Source organism: Lepidochelys kempii, chromosome 28, assembly GCF_965140285.1.
Source record: "Lepidochelys kempii isolate rLepKem1 chromosome 28, rLepKem1.hap1, whole genome shotgun sequence".
Lineage (NCBI taxonomy): Eukaryota > Metazoa > Chordata > Testudines > Cheloniidae > Lepidochelys > Lepidochelys kempii.
Genome location: NC_136407.1, coordinates 2,210,291 through 2,230,030, shown reverse-complemented (window position 1 = coordinate 2,230,030; position 19,740 = coordinate 2,210,291). Strand labels below are relative to the sequence as shown.

The window sequence follows — 19,740 nt, the reverse complement described above, 5'->3', positions numbered from 1 at the left end:
GAGCTGGCCTGGACAGGACTGTAGGGATGTGGGGAGCGGAGCTAGGGGAAGGGACCAGCTCCAAGCCCCCCCCCCAACATCTGTGCCAGAGAGGAGAATGGGACAGGGACCCCCTTGGCCCCCATTAACCCTGTCAGCGCCAGAGTACAGGGTCCCCCCTCTGCTTTAACCCTGTCAGTGCCGGGGGCTCTTTACACGAGGAAGAATCGGGGGTGGGGGGCACCCATCTCCGTCAGCGTCGGGGGGGCCGTCCGTATTGGGGGGGGAGAGGCGTAAGTCCGTAGCCAGCGCCGGGGTGGGCCCGGGCCCCCCTTCCCCCTCACACTTTGTAGTAGATGTTGGCGGGGGCTCTGGGGGGGCATCTCCTGGACGATGTAGACGGGATGCCCGTAGTCCCCGCTCACTTTCTCGTAGTGGGGGCAGAAGGCCCCGTCCGACGTCCGTAGTGGGATGATGATGTCGCTGGGCTCCGACCCATTGTTGTTCCCCCCCGGGCCGGCCCCCCGCTTGGGGCTGGTCAGGCCGCTGAGCGAGAGAGGCGGGAGGTGGGTGTCGCTCTGCTTGGCCCGCCTCCGACACCAGCACACGGCCCCCGTCACGCCCGCCGCCACCAGGGCCACGAAGGCGGCGCCCCCCGCTGCCCCGGCCACCACGGGCACGTTGGACTGGGGCAAGGGCCCGTTCGCGCCCCCCGCCGGGCCCGTCGCGTTCCCAGCACCTGCAGGGGGAGAAAGAGAGAGAGAGAAAGGGCTAAGGGAGAGAACCCAGGAGTCCTGGCTCCCCGCCCCCCCTGCTCTGACCCACCAGCCCCCACTCCCCTCCCAGAGCCGGGGAGAGAACCCAGGAGTCCTGGCTCCCAGCCCGCTCTGCTCTAACCACTTGACCCCACTCCCCGCCCAGAAGCCCAAGGCTGGCCTAGCAGGGGCTGTGGGTCGGGACTGAGGGGCACCGGCAGGGGTGGGGAGGGCTGGGCTGGGCTGGCAGGGGCTGCGGGTCGGGAGTGAGGGGCCCTGGCAGGGCAGGGGGGGCAGGGCTGGTCTGGCAGGGGGCTGTGGGTCAGGAGTGAGGGGCACCGGCAGGGCTGGGGGGGGGGGCCCACGGCTGGGCTAGCAGGGGCTGGAGTCAGGGGGATGGGGGAATCAAGGCAGGCCCCCCCCTCGGTGGGTGTGAAGGGGTTAATGACCTGTTGCTGTCTGTCCCAGGAGGGAGAGGCGGGGGCTGAGTCTGAGGGATGCTGCTGGCTGTAAAGGACCCAGGTGTCCTGGGCAGGGGGCGGAGTCACAGAGGACAATTAGCTGCCTTAACTGGCTTTGAGGGACAGGAGGGCTCAGAAACCCCCTGGGCCAAGCCAGTCAGGGAGCTGCCACCATGAACAGGGCTGGGAGCCAGGACTCCTGGGTCCTCTCCCTGGCTCTGGGAGGGGAGTGGGGGCTGGTGGGTTGGAGCAGGGGGGGCTGGGAGCCAGGACTCCTGGGTCCTCTCCCTGGCTCTGGGAGGGGAGTGGGGGCTGGTGGGTTGGAGCAGGGGGGCTGGGAGCCAGGACTCCTGGGTCCTCTCCCTGGCTCTGGGAGGGGAGTGGGGGCTGGTGGGTTGGAGCAGGGGGGGCTGGGAGCCAGGACTCCTGGGTCCTCTCCCTGGCTCTGGGAGGGGAGTGGGGGCTGGTGGGTTGGAGCAGGGGGGGCTGGGAGCCAGGACTCCTGGGTCCTCTCCCTGGCTCTGGGAGGGGAGTGGGGGCTGGTGGGTTGGAGCAGGGGGGGCTGGGAGCCAGTACTACCTGGGTCCTCTCTCTGACTCTGGGAGGTCTAGTGGTTAGAGCAGGGGGGGCTCAGTTCCCATCTCTGAACACGCGTGGTCTGGGGGAGCGATCTGGTGCCGACGGGGCAGACAGGGGGCGCTGGGTGTGGGGCAGGGACCCCCAGTACTGGGTGGGGAACCTGGCGGGGGGTGGGCAGCTCCGTACCTGCGCCGCTTGCTTTGCTGGGCTCCACTCCACCCAGCGTCCCCCGCTCCTTCTCGGGCGGCGTTTCCGACCCCGCTTTCTGGGACTTGGAGGCCGTGCCGGGATCTGGGGGGGCAGAGAGAGAGAGATGCGTGGGTGGGGGGAAGGGGATGGGGGGGGAGAGTGACAGGTGCACACAGAGCGGGGTCCCCAGCGCACTCTGCCCCCTGGGAGGGTGCAGAGTCCCCTGTACCCCAGCAAAGCCCCCCACTTCTCCCAGCCACCTTCCCCTCTGTGTGTTGCAAAACCAGGCCCGGCCAGGAGGGGGGCGCCACTCCCCTTGGAGTCTATGGGACGCAGGACCGACCCTGCTGGGGCCCCTCACTCCTGACCCCCAGCCCTCCGGGGGGGGGGGGAAGAGGGCTGAGCAGAGGCTGCCCCAGAAGCTGTGGGTCCTTCGCCGCAGTTCGGGGCCCAGAGGAAAAGCGCAGGCCAGCTGGAGCTGGCTTTAGGTGCTGTCAATCACACAGCAAGCTCCTCCCCCTTTCCCCTCCCCCCCCCCGCCCGCAGTCGCTCCTCCTCTCGCCCGCTGCAATCACGCAGCGCTAATTAGCTCCGTGGAGGGGCTCAGCGGGACTCGCCAAATCAACCCCAGCTGGGAGAAAACCAGGGATTTCGGATCCGCTCTCGCAGCGCCAGGGAGAGAACCCAGGAGTCCTGGCTCCCAGCCCCCCTGCTCTGACCCACCAGCCCCCACTCCCCTCCCAGAGACAGGGAGAGAACCCAGGAGTCCTGGCTCCCAGCCCCCCTGCTCTGACCCACCAGCCCCCACTCCCCTCCCACAGCCAGGGAGAGAACCCAGGAGTCCTGGCTCCCAGCCCCCCTGCTCTGACCCACCAGCCCCCACTCCCCTCCCAGAGCCAGGAAGAGAACCCAGGAGTCCTGGCTCCCAGCCCCCTGCTCTGACCCACCAGACCCCACTCCCCTCCCAGAGCCAGGGAGAGAACCCAGGAGTCCTGGCTCCCAGCCCCCTGCTCTGACCCACCAGCCCCCACTCCCCACCCAGAGACAGGGAGAGAACCCAGGAGTACTGGCTCCCAGCCCCCCTGCTCTGACCCACCAGCCCCCACTCCCCACCCAGAGACAGGGAGAGAACCCAGGAGTCCTGGCTCCCAGCCCCCCTGCTCTGACCCACCAGCCCCCACTCCCCACCCAGAGACAGGGAGAGAACCCAGGAGTCCTGGCTCCCAGCCCCCTGCTCTGACCCACCAGCCCCCACTCCACTCCCAGAGCTGGGGAGAGAACCCAGGAGTCCTGACTGCCAGTCCTCCAATTCATGCTCCCTGCCCCACAGCGCCCCCTAGCACCGCCCTGGGGCCAGCCCTGCCTGCCTAGGGACAGCACCCCCTGCTGAGCCTCCTGCCCCGCTCCCTGCCCCCTAGCGCCGCCCTGGGGCCAGCCCCGCCCGCCTGGGGAGAGCGCCCCCTGCTGAGCCCCCTTCCCCGCTCCCTGCCCCCCATCCCCCCCCGTAATGTTGTGACTTACGCTGCCCCACTTTCAAGACGACTTTCATCCCCTTAGAGAGGCAGGCGCCGCCCTTCAGGTTCTCCAGCCCCTCCTTGGTGCCGTCTGACGTGGCTGTGGGGAGAGAGAGGGACATTACAGTGGGGTGGGGGGGCTCAGCAGGGGGCGCGCTCCCCGGGCAGGCAGGGCCTGGTCCCAGGGGGGCGCTGTGGGGCAGGGAACGGGGCAGAGGGCTCAGCACGGGGCACTGTCCCCGGGCAGGCAGGGCTGGCCCCAGGGGGCGCTGTGGGGCAGGGAGCGGGGCAGAGGGCTCAGCAGGGGGCGCTCTCCCCGGGCAGGCAGGGCTGGCCCCAGGGGGCGCTGTGGGGCAGGGAGCGGGGCAGGGGGCTCAGCACGGGGCACTGTCCCCGGGCAGGCAGGGCTGGCCCCAGGGGGCGCTGTGGGGCAGGGAGCGGGGCAGAGGGCTCAGCAGGGGGCGCTCTCCCCGGGCAGGCAGGGCTGGCCCCAGGGGGCGCTGTGGGCAGGGAGCGGGGCAGGGGGCTCAGCAGGGGGCGCTCTCCCCGGGCAGGCAGGGCTGGCCCCAGGGGGCGCTGTGGGGCAGGGAGCGGGGCAGAGGGCTCAGCAGGGGGCGCTCTCCCCGGGCAGGCAGGGCTGGCCCAGGGGGCGCTGTGGGGCAGGGAGCGGGGCGAGGGCTCAGCAGGGGGCGCTCTCCCTGGGCAGGCAGGGCTGGCCCCAGGGGGCGCTGTGGGGCAGGGAGTGGGGCGGAGGGCTCAGCAGGGGGCGCTCTCCCCAGGCAGGCAGGGCTGGCCCCGAGAGGGCGCTGTGGGGCAGGGAGTGGGGCCAGAGGGCTCAGCAGGGGGCGCGCGCTCCCCGGGCAGCAGGGCTGGTCCCAGGGGGCGCTGTGGGGCAGGGAGCGGGGCAGAGGGCTCAGCAGGGGGCGCTCTCCCCGGGCAGGCAGGGCTGGCCCCAGGGGGCGCTGTGGGGCAGGGAGTGGGGCGGAGGGCTCAGCAGGGGGCGCTCTCCCCAGGCAGGCAGGGCTGGCCCCAGGGGGCGCTGTGGGGCAGGGAGTGGGGCGGGAGGGCTCAGCAGGGGGCGCTCTCCCCAGGCAGGCAGGGCTGGCCCCAAGAGGGCGCTGTGGGGCAGGGAGTGGGGCCCGGAGGGCTCAGCAGGGGGCGCGCTCCCCGGGCAGGCAGGGCTGGCCCCAGGGTGGCGGTAGGGGGCAGGCGGGGGGAGCCATTACCGGTGGGGCAGGGTTGGTTTGGGGAGTGGGGGGGCCGGGGCTTGGCCTGCAAGCGGATGCTCGCGGCGCGTGTGTGAGGTGGCCTTGTCACGCGGGCCGTGCGCGTGTCTCTGGCCACGGATTGTGGTGTGTTGTGTGCGTGTGGGGTGATTGTGTGAGAGCTCTTTGTCGCTCTGTGGAAGGTGAAAGTAGACCCCAGTGATGCTGGGCGACACTCTCTCTCTCTCTCTCACACACACACACACACACACACACACACACAGAGGCCTCGATCTCACACACACACAGAGGCCTGGATCACACACACACACACACACACACAGAGGCCTCGATCTCACACACACAGAGGCCTGGATCACACACACACACACACACACACACAGAGGCCTCGATCTCACACACACACAGAGGCCTGGATCACACACACACACACACACACACACACACACAGAGGCCTCGATCTCACACACACACACACACAGAGGCCTTGATCTCACACACACACAGAGGCCTGGATCTCTCTCACACACACACACACAGAGGCCTTGATCTCACACACACACACACAGAGGCCTGGATCACACACACACACACACACAGAGGCCTCGATCTCACACACACACAGAGGCCTCGATCTCACACACACACACACACACAGAGGCCTGGATCTCACACACACACACACACACACACAGGCCTCGATCTCTCTCACACACACACAGAGGCCTTGATCTCACACACACACACACAGAGGCCTGGATCTCACACACACACACACACACACACACACACAGGCCTGGATCACACACACACACACACAGGCCTCGATCTCTCTCACACACACAAAGAGGCCTTGATCTCACACACACACACACAGAGAGGCCTGGATCACACACACACACACACACAGAGGCCTGGATCACACACACACCCCGGGCCGTGTTACTAGGTCCTCATTGTGCTGCTCTCAGCAATTCGCGGGGAGAGCGCAGCCTCCAGCCTGGAGCCCCCACTGGACCCAGGAGTCCGGGCTCCCAGCCCCCACCCTCATTCTCTCCCCAGCACTTGGAGGGGAGTGGGGGCTGGTGGGTTAGAGCAGCGGGGGGGGGGGGCAGGACTCCTGGGTTCTCTCCTGGGCTCCGGGAGGGGAGTGGGGGCTGGTGGGTTCGAGCAGGGGGGGCTGGGAGCCAGGACTCCTGGGTTCTCTCCCCAGCTCTGGGAGGAGAGTGGGGGCTGGGGGGTCAGAGCAGGGGGGGCTGGGAGCCAGGACTCCTGGGTTCTCTCCCCGGCTCCGGGAGGGGAGTGGGGGCTGGTGGGTTAGAGCGGGGGGCTGGGAGCCAGGACTCCTGGGTTCTCTCCCCGGCTCCGGGAGGGGAGTGGGGGCTGGTGGGTTAGAGCCGGGGGCTGGGAGCCAGGACTCCTGGGTTCTCTCCCCGGCTCCGGGAGGGGAGTGGGGGCTGGTGGGTTAGAGCCGGGGGCTGGGAGCCAGGACTCCTGGGTTCTCTCCCCGGCTCCGGGAGGGGAGTGGGGGCTGGTGGGTTAGAGCCGGGGGCTGGGAGCCAGGACTCCTGGGTTCTCTCCCCGGCTCCGGGAGGGGAGTGGGGGCTGATGGTCAGAGTAGGGGGGCTGGGAGCCAGGACTCCTGGGTTCTCCCCCTGGCTCTGGGAGGGGATTGGGGGCTAGTGGTGGCAGCAGGGGGGCTGGAAGCCCATTGGGAGGTCGGTGCTGAAGCCGAGCGGGGGTGGTGGCCCGGACGCCGGGGTCCCCAGGGAGCGGTGGGGGGGCTGCGTGTGTGCGGTGGCAGCAGGTGCCGGGGGCGCCGGCAAGCCAGGCCATCACATCGTGTTAGCCGCGCGTGGCCGGGCCCTTTCACCGCTAAACCCGGGGGGGGTCTGTGCTCAAAGATGCTGGCTACCCGGGCCAGCCCCCCTTGCAGCCAGCCTTCCCCACGGTCCCCTCCATCCCCACTAGGCCCCCTGTCTTCCCAAGAGCCCCCCCAGACCCCTCCTATACAGCTCCCCCCAGGGCAGAGACAGCCCCCCACATGCACCCCGATTGCCCGCCCCACCCCCGCAGACACCCACACACATTCATCCCCCACCTAGTCAGCTCCTCACATAGCCCAGCGACCCCACCCCATGCGCAGCTCCGGGCCCCCCCCGCTTCAAAACCCCCAGCCCCCAGCCGCTGGTCTGTTCTGTCCACCCCCCACGGGACCCAGGAGTCCTGGAGAGTTTAAAGATCTGTAATAAACATTTGTGTATTGGATGCGGCCACCTCTGGGGCGAGGCGGCCGGTGACCCGGGGACCCCTCGCCCGGCGCCGAGATGCGGCCACCTCTGGGGCGGGGCGGCTGGTTACACCGGGACCCCTCGCCCGGCGCCGAGATGCGGCCACCTCTGGGGCGGGGCGGCTGGTTACACCGGGACCCCTCGCCCGGCGCCGAGATGCGGCCACCTCTGGGGCGGGGCGGCTGGTTACACCGGGACCCCTCGCCCGGCGCCGAGATGCGGCCACCTCTGGGGCGGGGCGGCTGGTTACACCGGGACCCCTCGCCCGGCGCCGAGATGCGGCCACCTCTGGGGCGGGGCGGCTGGTTACACCGGGACCCCTCGCCCGGCGCCGAGATGCGGCCACCTCTGGGGCGGGGCGGCTGGTTACACCGGGACCCCTCGCCCGGCGTCGAGATGCGGCCACCTCTGGGGTGGGGCGGCTGGTTACACCGGGACCCCTCGCCCGGCGCCGAGATGCGGCCACCTCTGGGGCGGGGCGGCTGGTTACACCGGGACCCCTCGCCCGGCGCCGAGATGCGGCCACCTCTGGGGCGGGGCGGCTGGTTACACCGGGACCCCTCGCCCGGCGCCGAGATGCGGCCACCTCTGGGGCGGGGCGGCTGGTTACTCAGGGATTTTTTGCCGAGGGGGGGGGGGGCTTGTTTCTGGTTCTGTCACTTCCTGCCCTACTTGGCACCTGACCCCCCCGCCCCCCCCAGCTTCCCTCGCTCGTGTCTTGTTGGGCAGAACAATCGTCTGACCAATAACTGGGTCAGCGATGCCAGCGCCTTTGGTTCCCCCTCCCCCACCAGCCCCTTCCCCCCCCGACTCTCCTGCCCCCTTCTCCCCCCCCCGCAGCTCCACCCCCGCACCCTGCCATCTCCCCTCCCTGCTTCTGCTGGCCTCTCGCTCTTCCCCCCAGCGCCCCCCCGGATCCCCTCTCGGCCCCTTCGCTCCCCCCTCCCACCCCAGTAAAATCCCCAAGACCCCCCAGGAGACGCTGGGGCAGGTGGGTGATAGCAAAGGGAGAGGGGGAGGAGGTGGGGGAGCGGTGGGAATGGGGGGTGGGGAGGGCTGGGAATGGGGGGAGAGGAGGGGCAGGGAGGAGGTGGGGGAGGGCTGGGAATGGGGGGTGCGGAGGGGCAGGGGGGGAGGGCTGGGAATGGGGGGTGCGGAGGGGCAGGGAGGGAGGGGGAGGGCTGGGAATGGGGGGAGAGGAGGGGCAGGGAGGAGGTGGGGGAGGGCTGGGAATGGGGGGTGCGGAGGGGCAGGGAGGGAGAGGGAGGGCTGGGAATGGGGGGAGAGGAGGGGCAGGGGGGGAGGGCTGGGAATGGGGGGTGCGGAGGGGCAGGGAGGGAGGGGGAGGGCTGGGAATGGGAGTTGGGGGGGGCTGAGGACTTGAGCTTCCCTTCCACAGGTGACACCCAGCCCCCCATGAGGCCCCCTCTTCCCCAAGTGGGGGGGTGCAGCCTCTCTGGGGTGGGGTCGGGGGGGCGGTTGCCGTGGCACGGTTGCTAGGGTGCCAGGAAGTCACTGGTTTGTCGGGAGACAGTTGCCATAGCAATGGGGGAAAGACCAGCGGGGTCTGTGATGGGAAACTGCGGGGGGGGTGGATGTGCGCCCCCCCGCATCTCTCCACCCCCTCAGGGGCAACAATTGCCCCCCCATGGGGCCCTGATGTTTCAAACTGGCCCCCCCCGGTCCCCCTGCCCCGTGACCCAGATGTCAGGAAGCCTCAGCGCTTCAAAAGGGAAAATATCCCGGAGCAGCCGACAGGCTCTGGGTGGGGGGGGGGTTGCTCAGCCCGGACCACCCCCAGACACCCATGTGCACAGGTACACACACACTCAAACACACACACTGTGTTGCACGCCCGTGCGGGAGCAGCCAGGGTTCAAGCCCTGTAAGAGGCCTTGAGCCATCTGTAGGGAGGGGGCTGGGTGAGTGTGCAAGGGAGGCAGTGTGCACAGGAGAGAGGGTGTGCAAGAGTCTGTGGGCAGCAGAGGAGGGGGGGCATGGGCATGTGAGTGTGCATGAAAGGGACCAGGGGAGTGTGCAAGAGGTTGAATGTCCATCCTACATATGTGTGCAAGAGACTGAGTGAGTGTGCGCAGGTGTGAAAGTGCAACAGGCCAGGGGCAGGTGTGAGGGAGCAAATGTTCATCCTGTGTGCCTGCAAGGGACCAGTCGAGCGTGCAAGGGGCTGAACGTCTCTACTGTGTGTGCAAGAGGTTTGAGTGTGCGTGAGTATGCAATGGGTCACACAAGTGTGCGAGAGACCAAACATCCATGCTGGGGTGTGTGCACCAGCATGAGCGAGCGTGCCAGGAGGTGGGTGCAGGGCCTGGTCTGGGGTGTGTGTGCAAGAGGGTGTGCACGTGGGTGTGCAAAGGGCCAAGTGGGCCAGGGACCAAATTTGCCTATGAGTGTGCGACAGAGGGTTGGCGCGCAAAGGTGAAAGGCAACCCCAGGTGTGTGCAGGCAAGTGAGTGTGCAAATGATGACAGGTGTGCAAGTGACGGGGGTGTGCAAATGCAGGCGAGGGACTGAGTGGGCAAGGAGCGTTTTGGGGAAGGGACAGTGCAAGCGGGCAAGCCAGCGAACTAACCCCCTTGCACAGACACACACACCTGTTCCACACGCGCACCGGTCTGCGTGCACACCCCCTTGCACGCGTCCCCCCCCCGCAAGGTGCCTTGGTCTCTTGCATGCTCACCCCCTCACCGGCAGACACCCTGAAACACCTCCTGTTGAGAGCCCCCCGTCCCATGCAAACAACCCCCCACCCCTCGGACACTGGACTCGGGGGGGGTCACCCCACGGCTCCAGCTCTGACCCCCAACTTCTCAGACCCTATGATCCTGGCTGGGAGCCTGCCACTGTCACCCCAGGCATGGCCTCGGGAGTCGGGGGGAGCCTGGGAGGGGCTAGCAGGGGCTGCGGGTCGGGAGTGAGGGGCACCGGCAGAGGTGGGGGAGTCAGGGGGCTGCGGGTCGGGAGTGAGGGGCACCAGCAGAGGTGGGAGGGTCAGGGGGCTGCGGGTCGGGAGTGAGGGGCACCGGCAGAGCTGGGGGGGCAGAGCTGGGGGGGTCAGGGGGCTGCGGGTCGGGAGTGAGGGGCACCGGCAGAGGTGGGGGGGTCAGGGGGCTGCGGGTCGGGAGTGAGGGGCACCGGCAGAGCTGGGGGGCCAGAGCTGGGGGGGGTCAGGGGGCTGCGGGTTGGGAGTGAGGGGCACCGGCAGAGCTGGGGGGGGTCAGGGGGCTGCGGGTCGGGAGTGAGGGGCACCGGCAGAGCTGGGGGGGCAGAGCTGGGGGGGGTCAGGGGGCTGCGGGTTGGGAGTGAGGGGCACCGGCAGAGCTGGGGGGGTCAGGGGGCTGCGGGTCGGGAGTGAGGGGCACCGTCAGAGGTGAGGGGGGGTCAGGGGGCTGCAGGTCGGGAGTGAGGGGCACCGGCAGAGCTGGGGGGGCAGAGCTGGGGGGGGTCAGGGGGCTGCGGGTCGGGAGTGAGGGGCACCGGAAGAGCTGGGGGGGCAGAGCTGGGGGGGGTCAGGGGGCTGCGGGTCGGGAGTGAGGGGCACTGGCAGAGCTGGGGGGGCAGAGCTGGGGGGGTCAGGGGGCTGCGGGTCGGGAGTGAGGGGCACCGGCAGGGCTGGGGGGTCAGAGCTGGGGGGGTCAGGGGGCTGCGGGTCGGGAGTGAGGGGCACCGGCAGAGCTGGGGGGGCAGAGCTGGGGGGGTCAGGGGGCTGCGGGTCGGGAGTGAGGGGCACCGGCAGAGCTGGGGGGGTCAGGGGGCTGCGGGTCGGGAGTGAGGGGCACCGGCAGAGCTGGGGGGGCAGAGCTGGGGGGGTCAGGGGGCTGCGGGTCGGGAGTGAGGGGCACCGGCAGAGCTGGGGGGGTCAGGGGGCTGCGGGTCGGGAGTGAGGGGCACCGGCAGAGCTGGGGGGGCAGAGCTGGGGGGGTCAGGGGGCTGCGGGTCGGGAGTGAGGGGCACCGGCAGAGCTGGGGGGGTCAGGGGGCTGTGGGTCGGGAGTGAGGGGCACCGGCAGAGGTGAGGCTGTGGGGGCTGGAGAAGCGGGTGGTGGGCGGCGAGCGATTGACTCAGCAATGAACAGCGTGGGAGGGCAGGAGACAGACAGACAGACAGAATGACGGACAGATTGTGTTGGGGGGGGGGGGCGGGGAGCCGGATTTCACAACACAGAGCCTGAGAGACAGGAGCCGCCCCTCCAAACCGCAGCAGCCCGACCCCCACCGGACAGGACGGGCCCTGACATTGGGGTCTGTCGCCCGGCGCCGAGACGCGGCCACTTCTGGGGCAGGACGGCTGGTGACCCAGGGACCCCTCGCCTGGCACCGAGACGCGGCCACCTCTGGGCAGGGCAGCCGGTGACCCAGGGACCCCTCGCCCGGTGCCAAGACGTGGCCACCTCTGGGGCGGGGCGGCCGGTGACCCAGGGACCCCTCGCCCGGCACTGAGATGCGGCCACCTCTGGGGCGGGGCGGCCGGTGACACAGGGACCCCTCGCCTGGCGCCGAGATGCGGCCACCTCTGGGGCAGGACGGCTGGTGACCCAGGGACCCCTCGCCTGGCACTGAGATGCGGCCACCTCTGGGGCAGGACGGCCGGTGACCCAGGGACCCCTCGCCTGGCACCGAGACACGGCCACCTCTGGGGCAGGACGGCCGGTGACCCAGGGACCCCTCGCCCGGCGCCGAGACGCGGCCACCTCTGGGGCGAGGCGGCCGGTGACCCAGGGACCCCTCGCCCGGCACTCAGATGCGGCCACCTCTGGGGCAAGGCGGCCGGTGACACGGGGACCCCTCACCCGGCGCCGAGATGCAGGAGAAAAATGTATCAACCCAAACCCAGGAGCCCCTCCTGCCCTAGCCGCTAGCCCCCCTCCCGAGCCGGGCGAGAACCCAGGAGTCCGGGCACTCACTGATGATGTAGTAGTCCTGGTTGCTCTTGAATTCGTGGCCCCACAGGTTGGGGCTGAACTCCTGGAACTTGATGGTGAACCGCACGTCGTGCTCGGGCCGGTCGCACGTCAGCAGCAGGTTGGGGGCCCGCAGGATCTCGCACGCCCGGGCCTGCTCGCCCGGCACGAGGTACAGCTTGTAATATTCATACTCCTCCGCCGAGAAGGGGCCCGGCGGTCGGGAGCGGGGGCAGATCAGGTCCAGCCGGTCGCCGATCTGCGGGTACAGGACGTAGCCGCCCGCCGCCTGGAACCTGCCGGAGACGGGGCGTCAGAGAGGGGACCCCAACCCGCCCTGAGCCAGCCAGTCCCCGCCCTGGGGGCAGATGGGAGCCGGTGCCCGCTAGAGGGGACAGGCCCCTGATTCCCACCCAGCCCCCCCAGGACAGGCACAGCTTGGTGCCCCCCCCCGGGACGGCCCCCGCTTGCTTTGTGACCTCCCCCAGATCCTCTGACTAAGGAGACCCTGACAGAGAGACACGGTCGTTCCCCCCACCCCCACCCCAGCCAAGGCTGCCGATTTTGGGGAACAGGCTGAGACAAAACAGCCTCCCGCCTGGGAGCAGGGCCCCTCCCGGCCCTCGTCCGTGTGAAACACCTGTCCCTCACCCCTCTGCTGGGCCCCCCCGCAGCCCCACCCCCAGGGGAGCCACCCAGCCCCACCCCCACCCAGACTTGGGGGAAAGACCCCCATCAGCTGCCCCTGGTCCCCGAGGGACCTCTTGCGCAGTGCTGAGATGCAACCACCTCTGGGGTGGGGTGGCTGGCTATCGGGGGACCCCTTGCCTGGCGCGGAGATGTGGCACCTCTGGGGCGGGGCACAGCTCCTACTCTAGTAGGTTGGGGGGCTGGGAGCCAGGACTCCTGGGTTCTCTCCCCGGCTCTGGGACGGGACTGGGGTCTAGTGTTAGAGCCGGGGGTGGGAGCCAGGACTCCTGGGTTCTCTTCCTTATCCATGCCAGAGTCACGGTTAGAACCCAGGAGTCCTGATGGTCACAGGCCTTCAGCCCAAGAGCCAACCCACTGCGTTTTCTCTCTCTAGGACCGGCGGCCTGATTTCGCGGTTCCAGAGAATTCCCCCTGCGTTTCCTCGGCCACCCCGGGCTCCGGAGGCCCCGCAACACCACCCCTCACGCCCTCCCCCCCACACCCCGCCACCAAAAAGCAAGAGCCGAAAATATCCCGCCGCAGCCAGCGGCCTCTTATCTCTGTGCCGGCCCTGTCTGGCACGCAGCCCGTGTCCAGAGGCACCGATCTGCGAGCCCCGCAGTCTCTCTCGACTCTCGGGGTAAATCCTGGTGAATCGTATTTTCACACGAGACGCACTGATTTCCCACTGGCACGTCCATCTTCAATACGGGCAAGTGATTTGAAAGGACGCTGACGCACGGCGTTGCAAGGATGCTGGCCATGAAAATATTTGCTGTTTAAGACGATCCACGGCTGTATCGCGCAGAGGGGGTGGACGGTTTGTGGCTTAGGGATTTGGTCAGAGGGCTTGATTTTTCAGTGCTTTACTACGCATTCCTGAGGCCAACGTGCTTAAAAACAAGGCTGCCCTATCGAACGCAAGCGGAGGTCGCTTTGAAAATTACCCAGTCGCTTCTCCCCACCCCAGAGCCAGCTGCATCTGAGCCCCGGGTGAGCCCGCTGGGGGGGGGCTGGGGGGAGCGTTAAAGCTTTTATCGGAAGTCACACGGATCGGCGTCGATTCCTGGCCACAAAACTCTGATCCGTGTAGTTCCTGGACGTTAAAATATTCACCACGTATCATTGCGGTCGGAGCGGATCAAAGGGATGGGGCACCCCTCTATTTAATAAGAGACACTCATTTTCAGCGGCCTGGCGCATCCGTCGGGCAGTACACGTGCCTTCCTAATTTTAAGCATTCATGAGGAATAACTCCACCTGCGTGGGAAGGACTGTTACAAACTTCTGGACGGCTTCATAAAAACCGATAGTGATGACCAAGAATAGCCGCAGGAATATTTCCTGTTCCTTCCCGCCCGGGCAGCTAGAAATTGTCCGAGCGGCTTCAAAATCAGGATTCAGGGGTAGGAGTTTGCGGGATCAATCTGAGCTCTGGCCACGAAAGGGACTCCCAGATTTTTCCGCTTTGGAAACCGTCCGGTTTGAAGATCATTCCAAAAATCGGTTGACGGATTTGACGCCGAAAAACTTCATTGAACGCCCCTGAAAATGGGACACTTTGAACGTCCCATGAGAGATAATAGATCCAGGTTTTGGCTGGGCTGCAGACACTCACAGGCCTGCGTGCGAGAGAGGAAGAAACCGGTGCCCGGGGAAATGCAAGAGAGAAACCGGTTTGCCGGGAGCCTGGTCCCTCCAATCTCGGGAACGGTCAGATCTCGAGTGTCCCAGTCCCCTACCACACACACACACAGAGACAGAAACAGCTCAGTGCAGAGCATGGCCGAAATGGGCCTAGGAGATTTAGAAGCCTTCCACTGAGTCTCAAGCTGCTAGGTTCCAGTTCCCCCACAGGGGTTTAGGCACCTCGTCCCCATTGATTTATCCAAATGGCCTACGCGGTGCTTAATTTGTCATGAAAGAGGCGGAAGTAATTTATTTACATTTATGACTGACGCAGCAAGCCCAGAGGTGCCGGGGCCCTGTCCTGCCAAGCCCTGGCCCAAATGAAGCCCTGGGCCCAAGTGACCTTTGACAATGGGACTTGGCGTTCGGGGCAGATTTTTAAAGCCTTTCAACAATTTGCTCGCCCTAGGCTGGCCGGGCGATCTGCGCGTGCACGCGCGTGTGTCCAAAATCAACGCCTAAGCAATCCAACGGTTTGCTTTAAAAAGAAGATGGCTTCAAAAAATGGCAAGATTTCTTCCCAGACACACACTGCCAGCCCCCCAAGAGACAGCCAAATTGGTCCCCGCACGTAAATGTAGCTAGAGGCTGATCTGGTCTGATATTTTGCGTCATAAAAGAAATACGTTTTATAAAGAAAGTGGCTTTGCTTTTTTCCCCTCTTTAAGCGGCGTACCCCCGTGTTTTAAGATCCTTTGGGGATGGGGGGGAGGGAAAAAACCACCCGGAAAGACACCAAAAACCACCCTTCTCCCTAGATCTGCAAGGGAGACTGCGAACCCCCTTTTCAGGCGTGGGGGTGGGGGTGGAAATGATTTAGACAAATAGCTCCATTCCCTAGAATCTGTATTTGTTGCTAGGAAGCGCTGACAACGACGATGGGAGTAATTGTAGGGTCTGTGAATCACGGTTATGCTTCATCTTTCTGGCAGCCAGGCTCCGTCCCTGGCCAGGCTCGCCAGCCCATCGAACCCCCTAAAACTTTGTTGTTGGCGCCGGATGGAGAAAGGGGGTTTTGATTGAGCCCGGAGCAGATCCCACACTCGGGTGGTTTAGATGGATCTTGTGTCTGGAATAATATAGCCAGCAGGGAGGAAAATGTAACTTACCGATATATAGGGGCAGAAAGAAATGCCTACGTTGACCTATTAACACCATGGTCTGGAAACTCGCTCAGCCCCCATAAAGCATAGATCAGCAAACAGAGCCCCCGTGTGCGGTGATCAAAAATGAAAAGGATCCACAGAGGCTCACAACACAACCCAAGACCCAAAGATCAGTCTCAAGAAGCCATCAGTCTCGAGCAGGATCAATCCATATATTCTGCTTTGAGCCGGGGGTTGGACTAGATACCTCCAGAGGTCTCTTCCAACCCTATGATACACACACACCCAGTCAGTCATTTCAAGGGGACATCAAACTACACACAACTTTAAGAAGCTGCCAGTATAAAGCTAAATAAACACACACACACAGAATAATTTCAAGGGAATCCCTCTTCCCCTTTCGATACACACACACACACTTGATCTACACACTGAAGGCACCAAAACCAACACCCACAACTGGGAAGAGACACACATTCATATACCGCACCCGTGGAGAGCACCGCTCTTTTCCAAAAAAAAGCCGACCACAACCCAAAATACGACCTTCAAGAGGCCTACCCCAAATTCACACCCGTCTCTGGCTCGCCTGCACAAACTTCACCAAAACACCACAATCTCTCTCACACACACACTCGCTCTTGCGCGCTGTCCAGCGTCAAAAAGCCACCAAAATCCGCCCCCCCGAAACAAACACATCTCACCTTTACACTGAAAACACCGATTTTTCCAGACTTTAAAAAATATAGATTGTTATAAAGAGCAAAACCGACATTCCCCCGGCACTTTTAGAGGCTGATTTTGTTAAATAAAACATTGTCCTTGATTTGGGGGGGGGGAGGGGAGGATTACCAAGTCCCCACCCCCAACACACTTTCCAAAACATGGGTTGACTGAAGAGGGCGAAAGGGAAAGAAAGAAAAGTTGACAAGAGGATTAAATGGCAGACTTTTGAGGGTGAAATTGACCCAGGTCCTTATAAAACCCGAGTCAGTTACACTTGAAATTGACTAGATTAGGGGAAAAGAAAAGAACTTTCAATTCCCCCCCCCCACACCCTTCGCCTCTGGGATTTGCAGCCCCAAAATGAATCCCCAACCACAACCAGCGATTTAAAACTTGGGGGTTCTTTCCCTCTGCCCCCCACCCCAAAACCCATCCCCGCTTTATAACAGCAAAAACCTGAGGATTTCACCCCTTTCCCCACTTACTTTTTGTTTGCTGTATTCCAGTATATAGGCTCCAAGCTAACACCCGAAATAATCCACAGTTCCAGCAAGGAAAACAGTAACCCTACATAGAGTCCAAGCAATGAAGTCCTCAATGCCATGATTGCAAAGGAAAGGAATTTTTTTTTACCCCTCCTCTGTGTTTTCTTCTTGAGAGTCTCTCTTTCACACACACACACACACAAAAATCAAGAGGCTCCCAAACTCTTAGACTTTGCCCCACTCTGCAAGCCCTAGGCTGGGTAAAGTTTTATGGATTTTTTTCCCCCACCCGCCTGGATTTTTCATGCCAGAACTGGAAAGTTTGGGGAGGGGGGGCAGTTGTGTGTGTGTGTTGTTTTTCCTTCAAGATCCTAATGCCATCTGCAGCCTTGGCGAAAAATACATCTAGACACTCACACACACACACAGAGATTGCCTCTCCGTCTCTTGTGTGTGTCTTTCTGGTCTGATCTCCTGAGCGGGGAGGACACACTGTTGTAAGACACAAGGAAAGGAGGGAGGGGAAGGAATTCATTTGAAAGCCCCCCTGGACTCCTGGTCTTTGGTGAGATTTTTTTTCTTCTTCTTCTTTTCTTTCTCTTTTTTTTTGAAGGTTCAGCATTGAGTAACTCCAGAGATGAGGACAGGACAGAGAATGGGAGTAAACGGAAAGGAGGAGGAGCAGGAGAAGAGAAGTGGTGAATGGGAAATACTGGAGAAGAGAAAGAGAGACAGGGGCGCACACACCCAGACACACACAGACACACACACACAGGCTAGGATCTGGAGCCTGGACTTTAAAGAAGATGTGGAGTCAGGATTCAGGTCTAAAATCCTCCCCAATGAGTAGCGTGCACACAAATAAATCCGCCAGCAAGGGTTGCTTGAAGACAGGAATATTTTGCAGGCCTCTCCGCTTCCCTGTCAGGACTGATCAGAGACACAGTTCGCTTCTCGAGGGGGAAAAGAAAAAAAAAGAGAGCGAAATCAGGGTCCTTTTCCCGAGCCGCTTTGCGCTGCGAGGAAAGCGAGCAATGTCTCCAAGCTGCGATTGATTTGTCAAATGCCCAGCCGGGTTCCTTGTGTGCCTGCGTGTAGGGCAAGGCGGATTTGGGTTAGAAATGTTTCAGAGGAGCAGCCGTGGTTAGTCTGTATCCGCAAAAAGAACAGGAGAGGACTTGTGGCCCCTTAGAGGCTAAGCAGTTTATCTGAGCGTGAGCTTTCGTGAGCTACGGCTCACTTCATCCAATGCATTGGGGATGCATTGGAAATCGGTTTGGGGGGGAAAGGGACTTGAGCCCCAACGCTGGCGATTTCGCCCCTTGGACCAGGCCGGCTGGGTTTTCCTTGGCGCCCCGAGGCCGGGCAGTCCGGGAACATTTAGGGCCTGGGAAGTGGGATTTCTCTGTAAGAATCGGGGTGGGGGGTGGGGGATCGATTAAACAAACAATAACCCCACTCGCTGGCCAAATCTGGCTGGAGAGGAATCCAGCATCTTGCGAAACCCTGCGTGGATTTGAAGGCCGTTTCCGACCCACTGGTCCCATTGAACCGGCCGGAGCGTTTCGCCTTTGCCGAGAACTTGCGGATGCTAAACCGGCCGGGAAACCCTTTCGTGAAAAATTCATCCCGGGATCCGCTTGTTTTAAGGGCCGTGGCGGATCCTCCTGGCTGTGGGTCTTCCCCGAGACAGGACTTGCCCGGACTGCGATCTTTGGCCGCGGCCCGCTGGGATTTCTTGGCCCGTCGGGGGCTTCCAGGGTCTTGATGTTCGGGGTCGGGGGTCGAATGGGCCAAGCGGGATCCGGAGGCCGAAGCAGGAAGCGAAGCGGGAGCGGCAGGCGTTGTTGGAGGTTCCAGATGGGCCTGGGGCAAAGTGGGGTGGGATTTTAGCCTCAGGAGCGGGGAGGGGGATTTTCGACTTGAGGGAAGTTGAAGCCCAGTGACACCCCGAAACCAAACTAAACAAGGCTGTGAAGGATTGGACCAATGCCCCCCCAAACCCCAGCGCTTGAGACGGAGTTTGGGGGAGCTGGGCAGGTGCCATGGACAGAGGGAAAGGAGCGATCACGGGAGGACGGGCACAGACGAGCCTGGTTCGGCCCCCGGCATGGGCGAGGAGAGAGGGGTCTAGTGGTTAGAGTGGCCCAAGGAGCGAGGGGCAGAGCCGGGGAGAGAACCCAGGAGTCCTGGCGCCCCACAGGCTAGGCCGTAGCCACGTATACCTGAATTTGCTTTGGGAAGGACCCTGTAATTTGGAGACAAATATTCACAGCGTGAAGCCGCCTGCCCCCCATTGTGCTGTCCAGCACCCCCCACGGGCCAGCACCCCCCACGGGCCAGGAGCGGCTGGTGGCACTTCATGTGTAACAGAGTCCCTGGCCCCATGGATGTCTTGATAGCAGGGCAGGGCCAGTACAGGATTTGGAGGGGAGATAGGGGAGCGGGGCGGGGGGCTCAGCAGGGGGCGCTCTCCTCCGGCAGGCAGGGCTGGCCCAGGGCGTGCTGTGGGGCAGCGATCAGGGGGCTCAGCGGGGGCGCTCTCCTCCGGCAGGCGGGGGCTGGCCCCAGGGCGTGCTGTGGGGCAGCGATCAGGGGGCTCAGCGGGGGCGCTCTCCTCCGGCAGGCGGGGCTGGCCCCAGGGCGTGCTGTGGGGCAGGGAGCGCTCTCCTCCAGCAGGCGGGGCTGGCCCCAGGGCGTGCTGTGGGGCAGCGATCAGGGGGCTCAGCGGGGGCGCTCTCCCCCGGCAGGTGGGGCTGGCCCCAGGGGGCGCTGTGGGGCAGTGAGAGGGGCGGGGGGCTCGGTGGGGGGGCTCTCCCCCGGCAGGCGGGGCTGGCCCCAGGGAGCGCTGTGGGGCAGGGAACGGGGCGGGGGGCTCGGCGGGGGGGCTTTCCCCCGGTAGGCGGGGCTGGCCCCAGGGAGCGCTGTGGGGCAGGGAGTGCTCTCCTCCAGCAGGGGGGGCTGGCCCCAGGGGGCGCTGTGGGGCAGGGAACGGGGCGGGGGGCTCGGCAGGGGGGGCTCTCCCCCGGTAGGCGGGGCTGGCCCCTGGGGGCGCTGTGGGGCAGTGAGAGGGGCGGGGGGGGTCAGCAGGGGGCGCTCTCCCCCAGCAGGCAGGGCTGGCGAGTGCTGTGG

General features: G+C 64.7%; 1 protein-coding gene across 1 annotated transcript; it reads right to left on the bottom strand.

Annotated features, from left to right (window-relative positions):
- Positions 1–228: 228 nt before the first annotated feature.
- Positions 229–18,850, bottom strand: EFNB3 (ephrin B3). The gene is given in 6 exon segments (XM_073326497.2): positions 229–346; positions 348–718; positions 1,961–2,065; positions 3,485–3,577; positions 11,916–12,208; positions 16,609–18,850. Coding segments are annotated over 6 exon segments (1,008 nt in total). The 5' UTR covers positions 16,728–18,850; the 3' UTR covers positions 229–319.
- Between the last annotated feature and the right edge of the window lie 890 nt (positions 18,851–19,740).